The sequence below is a fragment of the Peromyscus leucopus genome, chromosome 15 (genome assembly GCF_004664715.2).
Source record: "Peromyscus leucopus breed LL Stock chromosome 15, UCI_PerLeu_2.1, whole genome shotgun sequence".
NCBI classification, from domain to species: domain Eukaryota; kingdom Metazoa; phylum Chordata; class Mammalia; order Rodentia; family Cricetidae; genus Peromyscus; species Peromyscus leucopus.
Window position 1 is genome coordinate 59,047,371 of NC_051076.1, and position 20,972 is coordinate 59,068,342.

At 39.3% G+C, this 20,972-nt stretch overlaps 1 protein-coding gene across 2 annotated transcripts in view; it reads right to left on the minus strand.

Moving 5' to 3' along the window:
• Window positions 1–20,972, minus strand: part of Thsd7b (thrombospondin type 1 domain containing 7B) — an 848,740-nt gene that overhangs the window by 330,275 nt on the left and 497,493 nt on the right. For both annotated transcript variants that reach the window (XM_028874962.2, XM_028874961.2), the window contains exon 11: window positions 4,493–4,622. In XM_028874962.2, coding sequence (XP_028730795.1) covers window positions 4,493–4,622 — 130 coding nt within the window. The remainder of the gene's footprint in view (window positions 1–4,492; window positions 4,623–20,972) is intronic.

Below are 20,972 nucleotides of genomic sequence, written 5' to 3' on the forward strand. Positions count from 1 at the left end.
AAAGTAAAATAAATTATAAAAAAAAGAAAATGAAATTTAGAAAGAAAGAAAGAAAGAAAGAAAGAAAGAAAGAAAGAAAGAAAGAAAGAAAGAAAGAAAGAAAGAAAGAAAAAAGAGGTGGAGGAGATGCCATCCCATTGCCAAGGAGCAGCATGTAATGGCACACAGGTAAAGCCATGGAACATGGGGTAACATACAGATTAATAGAGATAGGCTGAGTTTAGTTATAAGAGCTAGCTAGCAAGAAAATTGAGCCATAGGCCATGGTCATGCAATTCATAATTGATATAAGCCTCTGTGTGTTTACTTGGGTCTGAGCAGCTGCATGACTGGTTGAGTCACAGGAAAACTTCCAGCTACATTTGGCTGCCAGTGTGTTGGCATGACTTTCCACCTACAACTTGAGAGAACTTGAAAAAAAAAAAGATTCTAAAATGGAGCTAAAAACAGATTCCTAGTGTGTCTCTCAGGACAGCTGCAGCCTGCAAGCTTGACCTGCAGCATGGTGGATTCCTGCCAAGGTACACAGAGGCATATCCAAGCCATGTAGTATGCTGCATGGTGGATTTAGCTTTTGCTCATACAGACAATAACAACAACAATAACAAAGAAGGTTTCTGGGCTACACGCTGCTGGATGGAGGCATGGATCCACTGCCTCCCAGAGTCAGCAGAGAGCATGGCTCCCAGAGCTGGAGGTGAATTACCTCTGCCATGTTGAAAAGCTGAAATGGGTAGAGTCAGCAGCCAAGGCTGCTTCTTCAGGCCTAAACATGCAGTTTAGCAGTTTAAAATCTCTCCTGATCAAATAAGGATGGTAGATTCAGAATAAGGCAAATTCAGTGGAATAAACCTCTAAATAGTTTACAATGTATATAAAAATACAAGTAGGCTTGGAGGAGAGAGGAAAAACAGGATAAACAATTATATAAAGAATTAATTTAAAGTTAAGCTAATTCTATCGAGTAATCAGGAAAACATGTATTAGAAGTAAATATAAAAAAAAAAAAAAAAAAAAAAAAAAAAAAAAAAAAAAAAAAAAAAAAAAAAAAAAAAAAAAAAAAAATTAAGTCTTTACAGAGACAGTGAAAGTAATATAAAAAATAAGCCACATAAAGATGGAAATTACACAGAGACTGGATTATATTGTCTTTGAGATTTTTAACTGTAGAAAGACATTTGATTATAAAGGCTGCTGAATTAAGCAAATATATATATTTTAAAGGTATCATGACTTCAAAGTTTATGTCTAAGGATACATTGCTTTGGAAAAGAGGTTCTGCTTTTGTTTTCACAGGAGATGAGAACCTGTGGATTGTTTCCAGACTAATATGGTTTGATCAGCCAAGACCACCTGAAACGTCTCCAATGACACAATGGCCCAGATCATCCAACATCCAAAACAGCTTCAAGGAAACTAGCTCAGACAATGCAGCATCACTGACTACTCCAGTCAGGACTTGACCATAATTCTTAATTTTCTCAGGATTCCCATAAGATTGCCAGTGCCCCCATCCAGCAGGAAGTTCTATGAGAAGCTATGCTCGAATTCCCCAAATATTGTTTATAAATGTTTGTTTTTATTTAAAGAGTGCTGATGACTATAAACGCAATCTCTTTCCAAAAAGGAAAAAGGGATATTATAGATATGATAGGATAAAGAGTAACAACTTGTTTAAAATGCTTTACATTGCTATGGATTTTAGTTTATTGATACAAACTTAAAGTTAATTTTTTTAATACTGTATATATATATTTCTACTCTCAAGGTATTATGTTTAATGTAACTCATTTAAATTATAATGGATAATTAATAAATACAGATTATTTTTAGTCTTCTATGATAGTCAAACTTATAGTGATGTTTGTTAAGTTTTCTAGGTATACAAAGATGTAATTCAATTAGGTAGGTAATCTTCAAATACTTCAAAGACCTACAGAATATGGCATTTAAAATGTTTTAAAAACTTAGACTTTTTGGACAATGAGACATATCTGCTCCTGGCAGCACCAATTTACTGCAAAGAAGAAGATGGGCATCGAAGACACTCCATATGGAGTTTATCTTCTTGGCAAGAATAGCCATCTGGGCAAGAAAATGTTCTTGCCTGGACTGCTTGACAAAATGTTGTATTGACTGGACATGAAGGACCCATGGAAAAATGACCACTAAATTCTGCCAAAACAAGGTGAGATGGACCTTCAGGTTCCTGTTTTGCAGAGGAAACTGCTAGACATTCTATAGGACACAAGGAGAAATGACTAAAAACTCTAGGCCTATTGGCTGAAGATGGATGCCCCAATGTTACAGAGAAACTTTGGATGGCTGTCTAGGTAGCCAGCTGTCTCTGATATTTGCAGAATTTTGGAAGTTGCTTATAATGCACTTCCTGTTTACTTAGATAATATCATATCCTCCTGAGGTCTTTGATGGAGTTGAAGTCTAGATAGTTATAATTATAGTTTTCCTTGGTTATGATAAAAGATAAGTTAGATATGAAACTTTAGGCTCTCAAATATAGGACAGAGGATAAAATATTTTCTTTAATTTTGCCAAGTACAAATGGATTAGATATTTTGACTGTAACTCCTGCTTGATAACTGTTTTGTTATATGTAATTTTACTATGTTAAAGTTAAAACCTTCCTTTTTGATTAGACAGAAAGGGGGAAGTGCTGTGGGATGTCTTTCTGTATGATGTGAATATGTGTTACTCTGTTTGATAAATAAAGCTGTGTGGCCTATGGCAAGGCATCTTAGAGGCAGGCAGGAAAAACAGGAAAGAGACAGGAAGAAGAAAGGCAGAGGTGAAGGAGATGCCATCCTGACATCCAGGGAGTAGCGTGTAATGGCACACAGATAAAGCCATGGAACACATGGCAACATATAGGTTAATAGAGATGGGCTGAGTTTAGTAATAAGAAGTAGGTAGCCAAGAAAATTGAGCCATAGGCCATGGCCATGCAATTTGTAATTGATATAAGCCTCTGTGTGTTTACTTGGGCCTGAGTAGCTTCAGGACTGGGTGGGCCACAGGAAAACTTCCAGCTACAGGATTCAGATATGGAGGGTGAAAGCTGAAAGATCAGTGAAGCAGAGCAGCAGCCACCAGGAACTTCTCACCTCTACAAATCCTCAGACTGAACAGGCCAGATTCTGTTTCCATCTCCCAAGTGTTGGGATTAAATGTGTGTGCCACCACTGCCTGGTCTCTATGGTTAACTAGTGGCTAGCGCTGCCCTCTGATCTCCAGGCAAGTTGTATTTGTCAGAACACAGATAAAATATCATATGACATATATAGCCCAGGATGGTCTTGAATTTATGATCCTCTTGTGTTGGCCTCCCAGGAGCCAGGTCATGGGTGCATGCACCATGCCCAGCTTAGTTTTTTAATGACTTGTTGAAAGTTCCAGATGAGAACAGCAGGATTACTATGTTACCTCATGGTGTGGTAGTGTTTTGTATGTATTTGTGCTGTGTTTGCATGTATATGTCTATGTGTCAGTCTGTGTGTGTGTATGTATATGTATATATGTGTGTATGTCTATGTGGATATGTGTGTCTATGTGTCTCTGTGTTAATCTGTCTATGTATATAAGTATTTGTATGTATGTATTGTGTGGATAAGTATATGTGTTTAAAAGGTGTTTGTGGATGTTCATGTATGTCCCTATGTGTGCCTGGTTGTATGTATGTATATATGTGGTTTTGTGTATTCTCTATACATGTGTATATGTCTATGTGTGTGGTTTTGTATGTATGTGTGTATCTGTGTGTAATGTGTCTGTGTGTCTGTGTCCATGTGTTTGTATGTGTATATGTTTAAATGTGTATGTGCATGTGTGTATGTTTATGTGCATGCAAGTCTGCATATGCATGTATGTGTGTATGTATATGTGTTTATATGTGTTTGTGTGTATATGTATGTGTTTCTAAATGTCTCTGGGTGTATATGTGCCTATAGATATATGTTTGTGTGTGCATGTTTGTATGTGTCTATGTGTATGTGTGTGTTTATATGTGTTTGTATATGATTGTGTGTATCTGTCTGTATGTGTGTCTATGTATGTGTAATATGTGTTTGTGTGAATGTTTATATGTGTTTGCATATGATTGTATATGTCTGTATGTATTTGTATCTATGTGTGTGCATGTGCCGTGTGTGTGTGTGTGTGTGTGTGTGTGTGTGTGTGTTCCAGATGAAAAGCTCATCCTGTCTCTTTTTAGATCATTATTTAGAAAGCTGATTGCAGAAGCAGCAGCATTCCAGTAGCTCACTTACAGCCAATCATGCTCCAGTTTTACTCTCCTGTTAATTAGGTATTCATGTTCTTTATTCTCTGAATACTTTTTAGTAAAGAGAAGAAAATTACTGAATATTTGAAGATATAAAATGTTACAACTTAAAAAAAGTCACTAAGCAACCATATATGAAATAAAATTTTGTACAATTTGCTCAGGACTAATGATAATTCAAAAATAACTAATTACCTGTATGTAGGACACAATGAAATATCTTCACACTCTCTCTCTTCAAATAAGGTATCTGGGCACTCTTGGCCTCCATTGGCTGCTTCCTGGATGATAATTCTGTATCGAGACTGTTTTATTGTGGTATTTCCTGAAGGAAATGAGAAATAAAATTATAATCCCTGTTAGTTACATCAACACAGATCAAATCCAGGTAGTTACTGGAAGGAATGTAAAAAAAAGAGATAAGTTAAGCATGTTTGTAATGGCAAGCTGAGACAAGAGCAACAGATGCTGGAGCTGGTGCCCATTCTCCCTCCTGTGGAAGAGAAGCTCTATACGAAAGCAAGGTAAATTCAAATGTCATTTCACCTGTGTATTCTGATGTGCAAGCATGGCTTTCTACTTTCCTGATGCATTTTAAGTTAAACAGCTTTTAAAAGAAGACTTGTATCATTTTTATTTTTTGTGTGTGTATGAGCGTTTTCCTGCATGTATGTCTATGAACCAAGTGAGTACCTGATGTCCTGGGAAGGACAGAAAAGGGCATCTGACCTCTGTATCTAGAGTTGCAGGAAGCTGTGAGTTACTGTGTGTGTAGTGATAATCAAACCCTGGTCCTTTGCAAGAGCAGCAATTGCTCTTAGTTGGGCCATCTCTCCAGTTCCAAATGTACTGTAATTAGTGATACCTTGCTACTTCAAATGCCTCGCAGACACCATATCATGGACTGGGGCTTATATTCCATCCTTCAGCTCAGAGAGCAGCTGAAGGGCCTGGTGGTTCATTGTGTATCTCCTTCAATTTGAAGTTTATCTTCATAGTCTGCTTTATGAGGTAGGAAGTCTTCTATTAAAATTAGTACTGTCCGAATTATTGATTGATACTTAGTCTTCATAATCAATCTGTTTGGAAAGACAATACAACTGAAAAGTGAGCAGAAGATTGCTGATTTCAAACTTTTGCTGAGAGGTATCAGTAGGCATGTCAACTGAAAGACATGGGCATGTCAGTGCGCTATCTTCAGCTCAACAATTGTCAATTATGTTGCAATGTTTAGAAATGATTTCAACTACTATATTCAGGATATACTACCTGCACTAAATCTGCAACTAAAATCCCAGTGTTAGAGGACTTATAATGAAACAGGAAGAGAAGGAGCGGTAAAGACACTGGCAGTGTGAGCAGGGTCAGAGACAGAGCTAGCATTTGTTTTTGCCTTGAGAAACCAAAGGTGGCTCATGGAAAGCACAGATTTTATTCTAAGCCTGGAAGGCTTCATAGCAAAATTAAAGTGCAAAGGACGAAACCATTTCAGGTCAAGGAAAAAGTCTGAGAAAAGACTGAGATGGAAAAGGGCGAGGAATTTTCATAGGAAGCCACTGTGCATTCAGCGAGAAAGTATGTGTGTATAGGAGTGGGGAGGATTTGAGAGAGGGAGCAAGCGTAGGAGAGGAACAAAGAATGGAGAAGGGGGATGTACAGGACACAGAGGGATTAATTGGTAGATATGGGACAGGTAATGGACCTAACCATGCTAATAAGTTAATTTCTAGAAAGCCAGTAAACTAAATGGAGCAAAAACAAAAGAAGAAAAAGAGCATTTGTGGCAATTATGTGTGCATGTGGATCTTTAAAAAACCATCAATACAAGAAGACTTACAGAGAAGAGCAACTGACCCACAGCTTTCCTACCTCTGCCTCCCTCTTTAGAAGGAACCTTTTTAACTGTTCTGTTTCCATATTTGATTTGTGGCTACTTCCAAATCATATGCTTTTGTCATTACTTCTTGGTGCACGACCTTTAAAATTACAGGACGACCTTCTGCTATAATTGCTAGGAATTTACCTTTCACTGATTTTCAGTTTTCTTGCCGTTGCTTAGATATTTTTATGCCTCTGTCGTTTATTTAGTCACTCAGTGACCAACAGTTGTTTTCAGCTTTGCTCCTCACTCCTGTCTCTTGTTTGCCCAGTCTCCACTGCTCTGCAGTCCTCCTGACTCAGTGGCTTTTCGTCCCAATGGCCACCACTTCACAATAGTTAGGTCAGGGCTCCACATGCCGTGTGCTCAGTGTCTTACTTCCACACTCTCTGCCGAGTCATTTCTGTTTCCTAAACAGGGGTTTTGATCTCCTATCTAAGGGCGATCCTTTCCTTTTATTCTTAAAAATAACTGATTATTTTGAAATCTGTTCCTGTCTTTTGTGAGATCTTCAGAAGGCAAGGGGCGCTTAGCACTTGCACATGTCCTGATCTTGAGCCAGAAGAAGAGATGTATAGGGTCTTCACCATGCGCTCTCCAGACTCCATGTTGTCCCTGGATAGCCTGCTGTATACACAGAGAAGGAGCTAACCATGCTGGGATGCCATCAGCCCCCTTGAGCAAGCACTGGCTCGTTTGAAGTTTGTCTAATGGAAAGATGGTCACCGAGGGGGGAAAATGAGAAGGGGACAGGAGAAAAGAGATCATAATAATTACTCAACTAGACACTTCCCTCCGAGTCTCCCTCCTGTGGCCCCCTCTGCCTTCCACTGTGAGCCACCGTCCTTACAGATCCTTGCTGGCACTTGTCTCTGGTTGTTGCCGGCTGGTTCCATTAACCGCATCCTCCACTATCAATGTCTGGTCTCCCGAATGTCACTGGCCTGGCTCTAAGCCATTGTCCCTTGTTAGTTCATGGTAACATGGTCTATTCCATGGAAAACGTCTGTTCATGAAATTTTTCTCAGTGGCCCATCTGACAGGCTTGCTTCTTACCAGGGAATGCCAAAGTTCCAAGAAGAGATGCTGCCATCAAACAGAGCAAATGATATGATCATCCCTCCCAGGCAGCTTGTGGAGGAGTGTAGAAACAGCAACATATAAAGAAAACTGTCACGGAAACATTGCTTCAAGATCACAGTATCTTCATTTGGGTGTAGACAGCCTTTGTAAATAATTATGCCTTTAGGAGAAAGTCTCTCCACCCACTCCCAATCAATTCCAGTTTCATTGTGCTTATTCTGAAAATTATTATTTAGCTAGAATTTACACATGAATGTGAGTTTGCATGTATGATATTCATATATTATCTTAGGAGACTTTAAATAAATACCAAAGATAATGAGAAGGAATGAATGATGCTGTCATATGGCATTGAGAAGGCAGTTAATAATTGTTGAGGAAGGACTGTCCCTTCCCTGGGGATGTATAGGCAGTTAATAGTTACAGGGGGAAGAAAGACATTCCCTTCCGTGGTATAGTCACTAGTAAGTTGCTCATGCTCCTGTCTATAACCCCTTCACTCATGACCATGTAAACAACCCTAATGAAAGCACTGATTCAGGGTGGGGACAGGGATGTAGGGACAGAGGGAGAGAGAGAGAACACCCAGTGAAGACTAGACCTATGGCAAGGCTTAATGAACTTCATTTCCACTCCCACACTATGCACACACAATGTTCACACACACACACACACACACACACACACACACACACACACACTCTGCCTCGATAGTGTGACTCCAGATTGAAGTGTTCAAAGGCTGTGTTTAAGAGTTACATTGATAGTGATGTCCAATGCTTCTTCAGATGGAGGTTGGAAAAGATGGATTCTATGCTAAAAAATAATCAATTAGCATACAGGTAAAATTTTTATAGAGAGGAAAGCAATGGTCACTTTATATAAATGAAGGGGAAATACACATGACTTTTAAAGAGGGGCATAGAATTAATGAGTTGGAAAATGGAAACCATACCAGGATGTGTAGAACATCCATTAAGTTCTGTGTGTATGTATGTCTTTCTCCTTGGATGGTCATAGTGACCAGTCAGTTCTGAAGCATGTTCTATGAATCTTTCATGAACAGCGGATTTGATACTGTGATCCTGTGGCAAAGACAAGGGCAGGCAGTGTGCACAGCCAAAATGGTGCTATAAAAACTATTATCACACCACCTCCATGTGGAAATCAGTTTTAGGATGATGAGTTTATAGTAATTCAAGAAAAGGGAATGCTTTTGATAGCCTCCATTCATGCAGTGAAGCCGGGAAAGACAAGGTAAGCCAAATTGAGGATACATTCACAGAATGACACTAAACGAAGTCTTCCTTCTCTACTAATTACACAGAAAGATGACTTATGGGAAGCAGGTGTGGAAGCAGATATGGTGGCTTACAGATAGAAGATACTTGGAGAATATTTATACATATAAAACAAAAGATTTATAAGAACTGTCCATCAGCTTAATGGCAGATCCACTCTGTGCATTTTGTGTATAGTGCCTTATTTTATTATTATAACTCCTGAGAATATTCTATTTAATACTATCATTATTATTATAATTGTTCTCATTTTTCAGATAAGAAATGGACAGTGGAAGAAGGAAATATTTTCTCAAAATCACTTTTATACAATTAGACTTCCTTACACAGACATTATAGTCTATGATCTTTCCATTAAAAGGGAACATTCCAGAGGAAAGATTTCTAATCACAACTCATGGATGGATCCCTGTTTTCTCTCAAGCAGTTCTTCCACTGCTCACATAACTGTAGGAGACTTAAATGTCAGTAATGTGAGTGATGTTTCCCACCTCATTAGGCCTGTGAAAAATAACAATAACTTAAAATGCTCATTTGCAAATATAAACAATTACTTAAGAATGATTATGGGTAACAAACAATTCACTTGAATTCAGTTTTGATTTATGCATATACTCTCATCACTAAGTCATGAGGGATAATTAAGTTATTAGTTATAGTAGAAAGAAGTAACATTTAGAAAAGATGATAATTTAAAGATCAAGAATATATTTAACATAGAAAATATGTGAGTGAACTCCAAGCCCTAAGGGATATTTCTAGCGTCACTGTAGATGCCTATACAACCGTTTTCCAGCACAATGGTAGCCAAAGCAGACAAAATACATATGCAAAAATAACTTGTGGGATTTTGCATCTAAGTAAACTGGAATACATCACACTGAATTAAATGCCTTGAGTGTTGAGACCAGATGCTGGATGGTCTAATATTCAATTAGAATTTTGGAGTAAAGCATAGATACTAAGTTTATAACTGATTGAACATGCCAGTGCAGATGGTGAACATGCATGACAGAACAGGGGTGAAGATATGAGACCCATGGCTGGAGATGAATGCACATGGTGAGAGGCTCCCAGAGACTAGTGCATATACCCAAAACAAAACAAAACAGGATGGTTGGACATTAGCAAAACAGGATAATTATTGCAATACCACCTGCAGTATTCTGATTTTCCAGATAACATTCAAAGCTCCTTCTTGTCTCCTAAATGTCCCCACTGTTGCTAGCCCTCAAGGGTGCAACATGCTTCATGACAGTGATGTTCCTCTAAGCACACCACCTGGAACCTCTCCTTCTCAGTCTACTCAGTGTCACAGAGGCAGTGTGCCATTCCAAGAAAGAAATATGCTAGTAATTTCTCTCTAACCATATGGAAGCAAAAACATGATTCCATTGATATTTTGGGATTCATATTTTATAAGCAGTCATGCATTAACTACCTGCCAGGGCCAGTTATACCTCCCTCTGCAACTTCAGCAGTTATTAGAATTCTGGACTTTCCTTTAACTGCAACTTCCCTAGGTATACAACTGGACAAAAACATTTCTTGTTCTTTGTTGATGAGATACCACATATAAAGCATTTGATCACTGCCCACGATGGTAACTTTTTCTAGTGTAATTTTAGTTCATGAAAGAGGTTAAGAAGAAAAAATGAGTAAAACATGAGAATAATTGAATCATCTCTAATTTTCTAAAAGGTGATGAGAAGTTACAAGCTATTCTTTTATTCCATCTAGAATGCTTACAAGAGAGACCATGAGTAATGTCTCTGACCTCATGTTTCTGGGGAGTGAAGTCTTCTCTTATTGATGAAGAGGAAGAGAAGGGATTATCAGATTCCATGTTTGTGTAGAGAAGACCTAGTTAATGTTGCTATCATGGCTTAAATCGTCATAGTTTGTAGGTTCACTTTTATGAGTGCCTCAGTTTGCATAACTTAGCCTAACATCATCACCTGTGCTATTATATTTGAATATAATAAAAATATGAGATTTCGTTTCTCCTGAAGCCCAGGATTTCATTTTAAGAGTATGTAAACGACAGGCTATACAGTTGTTCCAAAAATCATCTACTTGATCTGGTTACTAGCCTTTTTTAATTTTTTTGTCACCAAATTTTATTTGAGATAGCAGCTCACCCTTGCAGTGAGTACTATTTGGTCCCCTAGAATTCTTTTTCATGAATCATTAAATTAAAATTTAAATGGGAAGGGAAGTGCATTTCTCCTCAGAAGAGCAGGCCAATGACACTTTAGATGTGTGATTGTGACAGAAACGTCACAAATAAATGCTATGCTTGAAAGAGAATCTATACCCCATCAACACAGTGCATGAGCATGAAGGAAAGAAGCTCACTCTCCAAGTCAAGGTTGCAGACAAAGACTGCAGTCTGAGGTAAGGCAGCCCATGCCTCCTCATTATATCCCACTCGAAGTACATTCTCTCTACAGATTCATTATACACAAGAGAATGTCTCTCTCCAGTTTCTTCACAGCTCTTGGATAGAGTCAGAGTTAGCTTCCTTTATAGACAATGAACAGAAACAGGGATTTAGTACCAGCCCATCTCCTACTTGAGTAACAGAGTATCAGGATGCTTGCAATGCTGTCATTGATGATAAATATTTATCAGACATCGGCTGTCGGTGGGTCAGTCAGCTGGGTTCTGTGTAAGAAACTGGAATGTATATACATGCATTATGGATCTCCTTGTGTCGCAGAAGTGAAACTTTGGGGATTGGTAATAATGCAAAAGCTCTGTATGAAAAGTTTTATATGAGTTCAGAAATGATCCTCTAAACTGTATTTTCCAGAGGCTACCAGCCTTATATTCTCACTCTTTGTTCAAGGGGAAATGGAAGCATAAGAGGTTTTTTTTAAAAAAGTGCTGTAGTGAACGAGCTGCATAGAGAAAGTTTTTCATGTAGTGCCTCCGTAGGCATCCTGGTGCCGTGTATACAGAGCAGGGACATCAAGCACACACAGCCGTGACAAACTTCAGCAAGCCAAGGAACCCATCTAGACATGAGTGAAATTAAGCAAGGATGCCAACCCCTCCTGCCAAACTTTCTAGGAATGTTGGAAACAGACTCTAGCATACCCATCTATTTCTTTCACTTTGAAACACTGCCTGGAAAAAATATGTATTCTATACTCTTAAATTTTCATAATCATCCTTCACTTTGCAACAGAAATTCAAACTCAATGGAACTGGCAGCAGACAAGACCTCTGGGTGGTGGTGTCTAATCCCAGCTCATTACTGAGCTGCTAAATGACCTTGGGCAATGCACTTAACATCTTAGAGCTTCAGTTTTCTTCCTGGTCCTGGGTGGGTAATACTGTCTGGCCAATTCACAGGGCAGCAGTTAGGAACGCCTGATTAAATGGGATTTAAAGCATCTTGCAATGGTGGAAGAAAAAACCCAACTTAAAATGCCTTCTATCTAAGCCTTTCACACACACTTCAGAGGGAGCAATTCATGGTTATATTTGCATAAACTATGCAGCATAAGAGTCAAGACAAATAAACATTTTTCTCTCTTTGGTAAGTGCCATATACTTGCTAAAGCCTAAACAATAATTTTAAACTTCCAGAGGTTTTCTCCATTTTCTTCTCCTTCCTATATCTGGCCACTGCTGCTCTTCCTTAAAAAAAAATTTATTCCTCTCTCATACAATACATCCTGACCACAGTTTCCTCTCCCTCCACTCCTCCCAGTCTCCCCCCATCTTCCCTCTCCCCTAGATCCACTCCTCCTCTAGTGTTTCTCTTCAGAAAACAGCAGGCCTCCTAGGGATATCAACCAAACATGTTATAGTAAGTTATAATATGACTAGGCACAAACCCTCATACCAAGGCTGGACAAGGCAACCCAGTAGGAGGAAATGGGTCCTAAGAGCAGGTGAAAGAGTCAGAGACACCCCCACTCCCATAGTTAGGAACCCCACAAGAACAATACTGCTGTTACTGAAACATCTACAGTTTAAGGTGTGTATTTTATCCAGCAGGGACATTCTTTGAGCTCAGTCTCTCTCTGTCATCCTTCAAGTCATCCATGCCTGATCTCAAAGTCTACTAAACTCATGTAGTCATCAAGCCAAGCCTGGCCATATATCAGAATCTCAAGAGATGCTTTTCCACATCTCTATTCCCTCCAGTCCACATAGTTAAATCAGAACGTCTGTTTGTGCGGAGGGGGGAGGAGGGGCAGCGGCAAATTGTTATATTAACAACAAGAAAAGTTTTCAGGCTGAGAGAACAGTTGAATTTGCACAATTACAGCAAAGTCCTCTATTCACTTAACATGTAAAACAGGAAAATGAACATGCAGTATGCTTAACCAAGCAACAGGGGGAGAAAGCATTAAGGAAATCATCATCACTTTTAACACATCTAAAACTGCAACCTGCCCTCCAGCCAAGTACATTGCAATGGGTATAATTAGACATGTGTACTATAAACAAGGGGTTAACAATACCATTTATATTGATGAGATTAACTTGTCCTTTCTTCTTGCCGACGTGTGCTGATATGACAGGGATTTATCCATCCCCTGGCCCTATCTTGACCTCTTTTCATTTTAGATGATGAGGGAATGAGTGGATGGCTGCTACAGGGTTCATAATGTGCTGTACTCCATCAGCATTAAGACCAAAACACCATGTTGTGTGCATACAAACAGGCTCTGAGGGCACAGATGCCCTCTGCAACAGAAGCTCAAGACTCTGTCATCATCAGCCAGAAATACTGGAATACACATTAGGAAAACTCTTTACAATAATTCACCCTGCTCTATTCTGTTAATGCTTTATATCCTGGAGGGCAGAAGGACTGCTATTTACGTGTAAGATTGTGTTAAAGGCTAGAGGACAGATGGCATCCAGGTGATGCTTCTGGGTCACAGAAGAAAGAAAATGTAACTCAAAGAGGCACAGGTAGCTGGAAGTTCTGTATCACCTGGCCCTCTGTCTTCATCCATTTTCTTCACAAGAGGGTGAAGTGGGTTACTTGACCATTTGCTGTGATGAATCTTGCTGTGTTCAAATGCTACCATCAGGCACTGTGGCTCAGCTCCATAAATCATGGTTTCCAAATGCCCCCTCCAGGATGTGTATATGTATTCAAACTGGTCTACTGAGTGCAAGGTCCCAGGGATATTACCGACTTTAAACATCAGTGCTTGGACTATAGTTTCTGTTTGGGAGATAGTAGTAGGGTAGGTTAAAGGAAATAACTCTGAAATCAAAGCATTGATGTTTTCATTTTCTACCATAGATTTTATCAAAAGGTGAGCAAAGTTACTCTTGACACATTTATGCATATGGTGTATTTTTGAAATAGGTCCTTGAAATTTTTATTATTTTTGAAGCCACCACATGAAGTATTGGCATTTAAAATTGCTGTATTTTGTTTGTTTGCTTGTTTGTTTTTGGTATTTTGTTTTTGACTCAGCCAATATAAATTCTTAGAATTAGAATTTGGAGTCCAAGTTTGGTGAACTTTGGGAAATACTTTTCAGTGCCTCAAAGGGAAGGAATACCTCACTAATGAGGCTCTGAAGCATAATTAGGCACAGGCTCCCTTTCTGTTGCATGAAAATGTGAAAGTTTGTGAGCACTGAGGTGATGTCACCAGTGGGGAATTAAACACCACACACCTTGACTTATGTACACAATCTCTAAGGACACCATTTAAAGTAACTTTTGAGCTGTGTATATACAATATATATACATAAAAATGAATACCCTGTCTGCTCAGCTCCCAGCTCAAGATCTATCACGATTCTGTAAACATTCCCAAGTCAAAAGAAATCTTCCCAACCAAAAATACTGCATGTCTTCAGCATTTCAGAGGAGGACTCAACCTATGCTGTGAGATGAAGTAGTTAGTTTAGGGCCTAGTATCTAGTGAGCAAACAACATGGCAACCTGAATGGACAGGTCCACCTGTGTTGCATTTATTTCCTGTTTCTTCATTTAATTAATTCCTATGCTTCCCTAGAGACAGGGCAGAGCATCACCTCCTTCCAAAGTTTTCCCCATCCACCTCATCAGGAAGCCCCCTTCCTCCACTAAAACTCCATTACCATTCTCAACTCTTCTACTGCCCAAGACTACTCTTGTAGGCTTGTAGTAGCTCTTAAAATCCAGGAGGTAATTTAACAAATTGTTGTTTACTTAAGATAAAGAGAATGAGTGAAAACTATGAATGAACACACAGCCACTCACAACACACTTAGTTTTGGATGGGAAAATGGAGACATTAATTTTTAATAACAGATAGCTTTGAAAAACTCATCTGACATGGAGAAGCTACAACTCAGGAGCCATTTGTTTTTAATTAACTTAAAATCTGTATCTTTTTTTAAAATAAATTATAGAGTTTATCGAAAGAACACAGTGATGACCACTAGCACTTGTAATTACCATTCATTGGTAAGATTATATCATCATCAACTCAGACCACTCATATATGCTGAAATTAGTTTTAAAAAAATCAGGCATTATAATACTTCCATACAAGTGTTTCAGAATAGATTGATAGATGGGATCTCCTTAAAAAAATGGCCACAATGACACCATTGACAGTGTGATGGTGACACAGTATACATCATAATACCAATTATCTTAAATACTAATAAAGACTCATTTTTTTCCTGTGTTATCATTGGTTGACATACTCCTTTGCTTATACTCTCATTCTTTTCTTGTTTCCTTTGAGATTATCATTGAACTTTTTTATAATGTTTTATAAATGACTGTTTATAGAAGAAAAAAAGCAAGAAAACATTTCAGTACACCATCCCTTAGGAAAACTACTTTGTGTGTGTTGAGAGCCCTGCACTCAATGGATGTGCTAAATTAGGAAATAGGAAGTAGAGTCTGTGGCCAGAGGACAGAGCAGGCTTTCGTCAGACACTATTCCTCATTATACACACAGCACACAAGAAGACTGAAGACACTTTGTGGACTAGAAAGAAAAACCATGTCCAAAAGAGAGAAGGAGTGAGGGTATCCATCTTGGCTATGACTCTAGGAAGAAGAGGACCAAAGGAGACCCCATTACAATCTTTCAGGCAGGCACCTCCATACATGTATTCTGGAGTTGCAATTCATACTGTTCTGTCTAGAAGATGAAAACTGTATAGGTACTGTTGACTGTTCTAGACAAATGCTAAAATCCTCCAAGATGGGGAAACTAGTAATACAACAGAACAACAACAAAGATATTCCCGTCTTCAAGAACATTTCATTGTGGTGGAGAGTAAGGGAAAAGAGACCACTTTAAAGCAAACAAGATGAATATGAATTATAGCACTTGGCAACTAAACACTGTGCAATTTAAACAATTAGAAAAGTAGGGAGCTCAAGGGAGGGAGAGAAGGAAGGAGGAGGAGAGAGAGTTTGTGTGTGTGTGTGTGTGTGTGTGTGTGTGTGTGTGTGTGAGAGAGAGAGAGAGAGAGAGAGAGAGAGAGAGAGAGAGAGAGTAAGCACTCACACATGCACACACACACACTAGGGGAAGGCTATAATTTTAAGCTTCCATAGGAGGAAAGGAATATTTGAAGAACTTGAATGAGGTGAGGATCATATGTGTGGAACTTATAGGAAAAGAAAACTCCAAGAAGAAACAACAGTAAGTGCAAAGGCCCTGAGTCAAATTTTAGCCATAGCACGAGGGACATAAATGCTGGCATCACTGTGAGGGAAGAAGAAGAGGAGAAGGGATTGGAAATCTGCATGACTACTTGGGTAAACAAAGAGGGTCCCTAACCATTCCCATATATTGAAATCAATTCGAGGATTGAATATGAAAATTTCAGAGAAAATAACAAAGAGAAAATGCCTTTATATATTTTACATAGATGAAAATGACTTACAATGCAGAGATAAAATGTAATTTTATATTTACATTACAATCAAGTCATTTTGTTCACTGTGCCAATTGTTTCATTCCAAAACAATAATATGATTTTATGTAATTAAGAAATTTTAGTGTTCTAGGTTTTTTGTTTACTTGTTTGTAGGTTGTTTTCCTGTGATAAATCACCTACCAAACTAATCTGGGAAGGAAAGGCATTTTTGGTTGGCTTGGCTAACAGATTACAGTCCATCATGGAAGGAACCCACGGCAGGAACTCACAGCAGGAGCTTTAAGTAGTATCCATGGATGAAAACTGCTTCCTGCCTGGCTTCTCTGACATACTTAGCTTTCTTATGCAGCTCAAGGCCCCTGCATGGGAATGGCACTGCCCACAGTTGACACGGTCCTACATCAATTATAAATTAAGAAAATGCCTTACAGACAGAGCCATAGGCCAGTCTGATCTGGGCAATTCCTCATTTCGGGTTCCTCTTCCCTTGTGACCCAGGACAATGTCAAGCTGATAGCTGAAGCTAACTGTGATAGTCAGGATAGACAATATAACCTTTAAAACAGAAAGCAAGTTAACCTCCAAGCCAGACATTTACCAGGTTGCTGTGGGATGTCTTTCTATTGCTGTGAATATGTGTTGCTTCCATTGGTTAATAAATAAGTGACTTTGGCCTATGGCCGGGCAGAATGGAGCTAGGTAGGAAATCAGAGAGAGAGAGAACAAGATGTGAGAGAGAGAACACATAATGCCACGAAGCCACATGGCAAAACAAAAATAAGTAGGAATGGATTGCATTAATTTGTAAGAGCTAGCTACTAAGAAGCCTGAGCCATTGGCCATACAATTTTCTAATTAATATAAGCCTCTGAGTGATTATTTTATAAGCAGCTGCAGGACTGTGGGTGGGGAAGATTCATCCAGAGAAACTTCGGCTACACCAGGTTCTTTGTGTTGAGTCTACCCACAGCAAATTGAACAGATAGCTAGTCTTGTCAATTCTGTGTTCTTGGTAAGAAATTGGAAGCTTTATACATGGGCAAGGTCCAGGTAAGTGGTCCAGAGGGTTTGGAACCAGGAAGCCTGGGTCATCCTGTGTGCTGTGAAAGGCTCTACCTCACTGCCAGACAGCAAAGTGAATATTTGTCAGGTAACAGTCTCTCCGTCCTTGTTTGTTCTCAGGTCAATCACAATACATGTATTATTACATTAGTCACTGGATACTGCAATGGGTTGTAGGAATCAACACCCAAAACCTGTTCCTGGTGTTCCCTAAACACATACTAGAGAGAACCATTAAGAACTGTGTACAGCATCCTAGGCATGTGAGATGTTCTGATTGTAAGTAAATGGATGTTCTGGGGCTACACTCTTAAAACCTCAATGATTTTTGAGCAATAGATTCTACACTTTCATTTGCATGGGGCCCTGCTAACCATTCACAGTTCTTAACAAATGCTGATGGGAAAGTCCCTGGCATCCACAACTATCTTTCCTGTTGTAAGCAGACACTCATGGGAGGTAGAAAAGGTGGCTTCCCCAGACTCCAGATACTTCCTCACTCTTTTCTCTCTCAGCACTAACATCTCTCAAGCAGCATGACCACCTGGTAGGGTGGACCTGCAGGGTAGATGAAAGACTCAGCACTCCCAATGTGTTCCAGGTCATGAGGATACACTATTAAATGATGCTGAGTTATGTCCCTCAAGTCACAAGGGCATGCCATTAATGATGCTGAGTATGCTCATTTGTTTGCTGTGCTGGGAGTCACATATTCTATTCAAGAAAACAAATGCTCCTCGTTTCTTGCCCTCATAATTGAGTGGCTGTCTAATTTTCCCACTAGCTTCCAATATTATGTCATCTCATTATTTTCTTTTTTTTTCTCATCTCATTATTTTCTATGCTGTTTTTTTTTTTAAAGGACCAGGTGTGATTTTTTACCACACCTATGCTTAAAATTTAAAGCACTCCATAAGAATTCCAGAGAACAGTGAGATTTCTCAGATTGGCATAAATCGTTTCTCCCAGCTGTCTACTGATTATCTGACCATTTCTCTTATCAATCCTGTATATATTTTATGTATTCTGGGCTCCTAAGCTATCTACCATTGGTTCAATTATGCTACCCTTTAGCAAGACCAGCTGCTATACTCACACACATAACCTGCCACCTGATGTCTCTACAGCCAGTGCCAGTACAGTGACTTGAAGTACCAAAGCTCAACTTCTCTGGTATATCCTCCTCAGTTTCACAGCTATGGTAAGGCATCACTGTCCACATACATGTATATGCTCATACCAGGTACAAAGGAACACACATTTAATGCCCTAATCTTCAACTTAGAAGTCTATTGATCTAAGAGTCCTCATAGGGCCGGACAGTGGTGGCACACTTGGGAGGCAGAGGCAGGCGGATCTCTGTGAGTTTGAGGCCAACCTGGTCTACAAAGAGAGTTCCAGGACAGCTAGGACTGTTACACAGAGAAACCCTGTCTTGGGGGGTGGGGGAAGAGTCCCTCATAGTATTCATCTTAATGTAAATAGCAATTGTCATAAAATTATCATAAGTTCTACATAATGATTTCCTGAATTAGTGATACATTAATGCAGTCTTATCCACTCAATAAAGATTCAGGCACTGACTTTGGCAGCCATTATTCAGAATACTGGTTTCAAGAACACCACAATTCAGAGCTGATGCTCAGTAATATAGTAGCAAGCGCTACAAGTAAGACAGCAGAGATGTTCCACGACTTTGCATACTGCCAACCCCTTCCCAGCCTGCAAATGCTGTCACACAGCATGCCCTGTTCCAAGCCCCCCCTCACTCCATAGTTCAGCAGCACAGCACACTGCAGAGCATTGATTATTTCCCCTCCAGGTCACAGAGCCTGGCAGGGAGTTCCGGTTCAGTGTTCCTTCCTGCAATGTGGAAGGTTATGGAGCCGCATGAATTCAAGATCTGAAGTACATCGTCTATTAATTGAAAACAGTTATGTACAACTGTAATACAAATAAAACAATTTCCATAAGTAAAGAGTCATCTAGTGATCAAGAAAGAGGAAATACTAAAAAGAGGAAATACTAAAGTCAGATGGTCAGAGTCTCTCAGAGGTGACGAGGTCGGAATGGAGCCAAGTGTGGCTGGAAAGGCTCCAGTGCGCATGCCTGGGAGAAGGAGTGGCATGCACAAGTCTGAAATAGATGGAAGAAGAAACGTGGTCAGAAAGGATGAGGGCAAGGGCTGGGAGTGAAATGGCTGGCAAGATAGGGTGTGGTTTCACAAACGGCAGGGCATAGGGGACTCCTAAAAGTGATCTCTTCCACCCAGAGGGAAAACCACAAGCTTAGCCTTGCTGGTCACTACATTTTTCCAAGCTCTCCTTTGGGGAGTCTGTGTGGCATTAATACCATGACACTGGGAGAGAGAACCAGACACATATGGTTGATTTCTCGCTCTCCCTTTTCTGGGTGATCCATTTGCTAGAAGATACATGTGTTCTGACCTGCTCACAGAAGTGCTCCTTCCAGGCGTGACTCCAGCTGAGCAGTGTGCACTCTGAATGTAGATGCAAAATTGTGAATCAGCTGTTTTCTGTTCTATGCTTTGACTAATTCTCAATTATTTGCAATTTGAAGTGGAAAGAAAGAGGATCTTAGAAAAGGCTGGACGCCTCACAGTTCAAAATGAATCATGACCATGTCTGCCATGTCTGTCTAATTCCTAATCTATGAAATTCAATTTGATATGTAATTACTAAACTGCCTTGTTTTTCTATTAAAAAGCTATTTTTCCTCTCTTCAAGACACACAGGTGCATGCACATTTCTAAGTATCTTATTTTAAAAACTCATAATTCTTTAGGCTTGAGCTTGAATATTCATGAATTCTACACTTAGGAAGAAGAAACAGATTATAGAGGACATGGAGGGAATTATGCCAAAGAGCTACTGCTGGCCTGGCCTCTTCACATGGGATAAGAAACATCTCTAGGTATATTATCTCACAAATACCACATGTTACATCTATGTTACAAATAAAGCCCTGTGACTCTTAGAGTTTAAAGTAGTGAAGCAGTAGCTACGCCAGGAGGCTCCTGCAAATCTGCTAGAGTTTAAGAAGTTCAAGTGCTTTCTGCTATATATGAACAAATCAGAGGGATGCTTGAGACAGGATATAATTAGGTGCTGTAATGAATACAGTCAAATGCCAGTGCAATTTGCCCGTAGATACTGCATGAGATGACTGGACATCCATTGGAAGGTAGCATTAAACACACTCCCCAAAGAACTTGTAGCCATGTGTGTAGCTGTCCTTTATAAAGACTTATTATTCATCAGGTCTCAAAGTCAAGTCATAACAGAGTTTAGATATGAGCAAATTAAACTTACTTGGAAAGGTTAAATGACAATTATCCTATCATTCCTGGCATACTTCTTTGGGGATATTTGTTTCTTATCACTGCAAACCTGACATTTGGATATCCCAACCAATCCATCTTTATGTAGTAACTTCTGTTTGAAGCAACATGA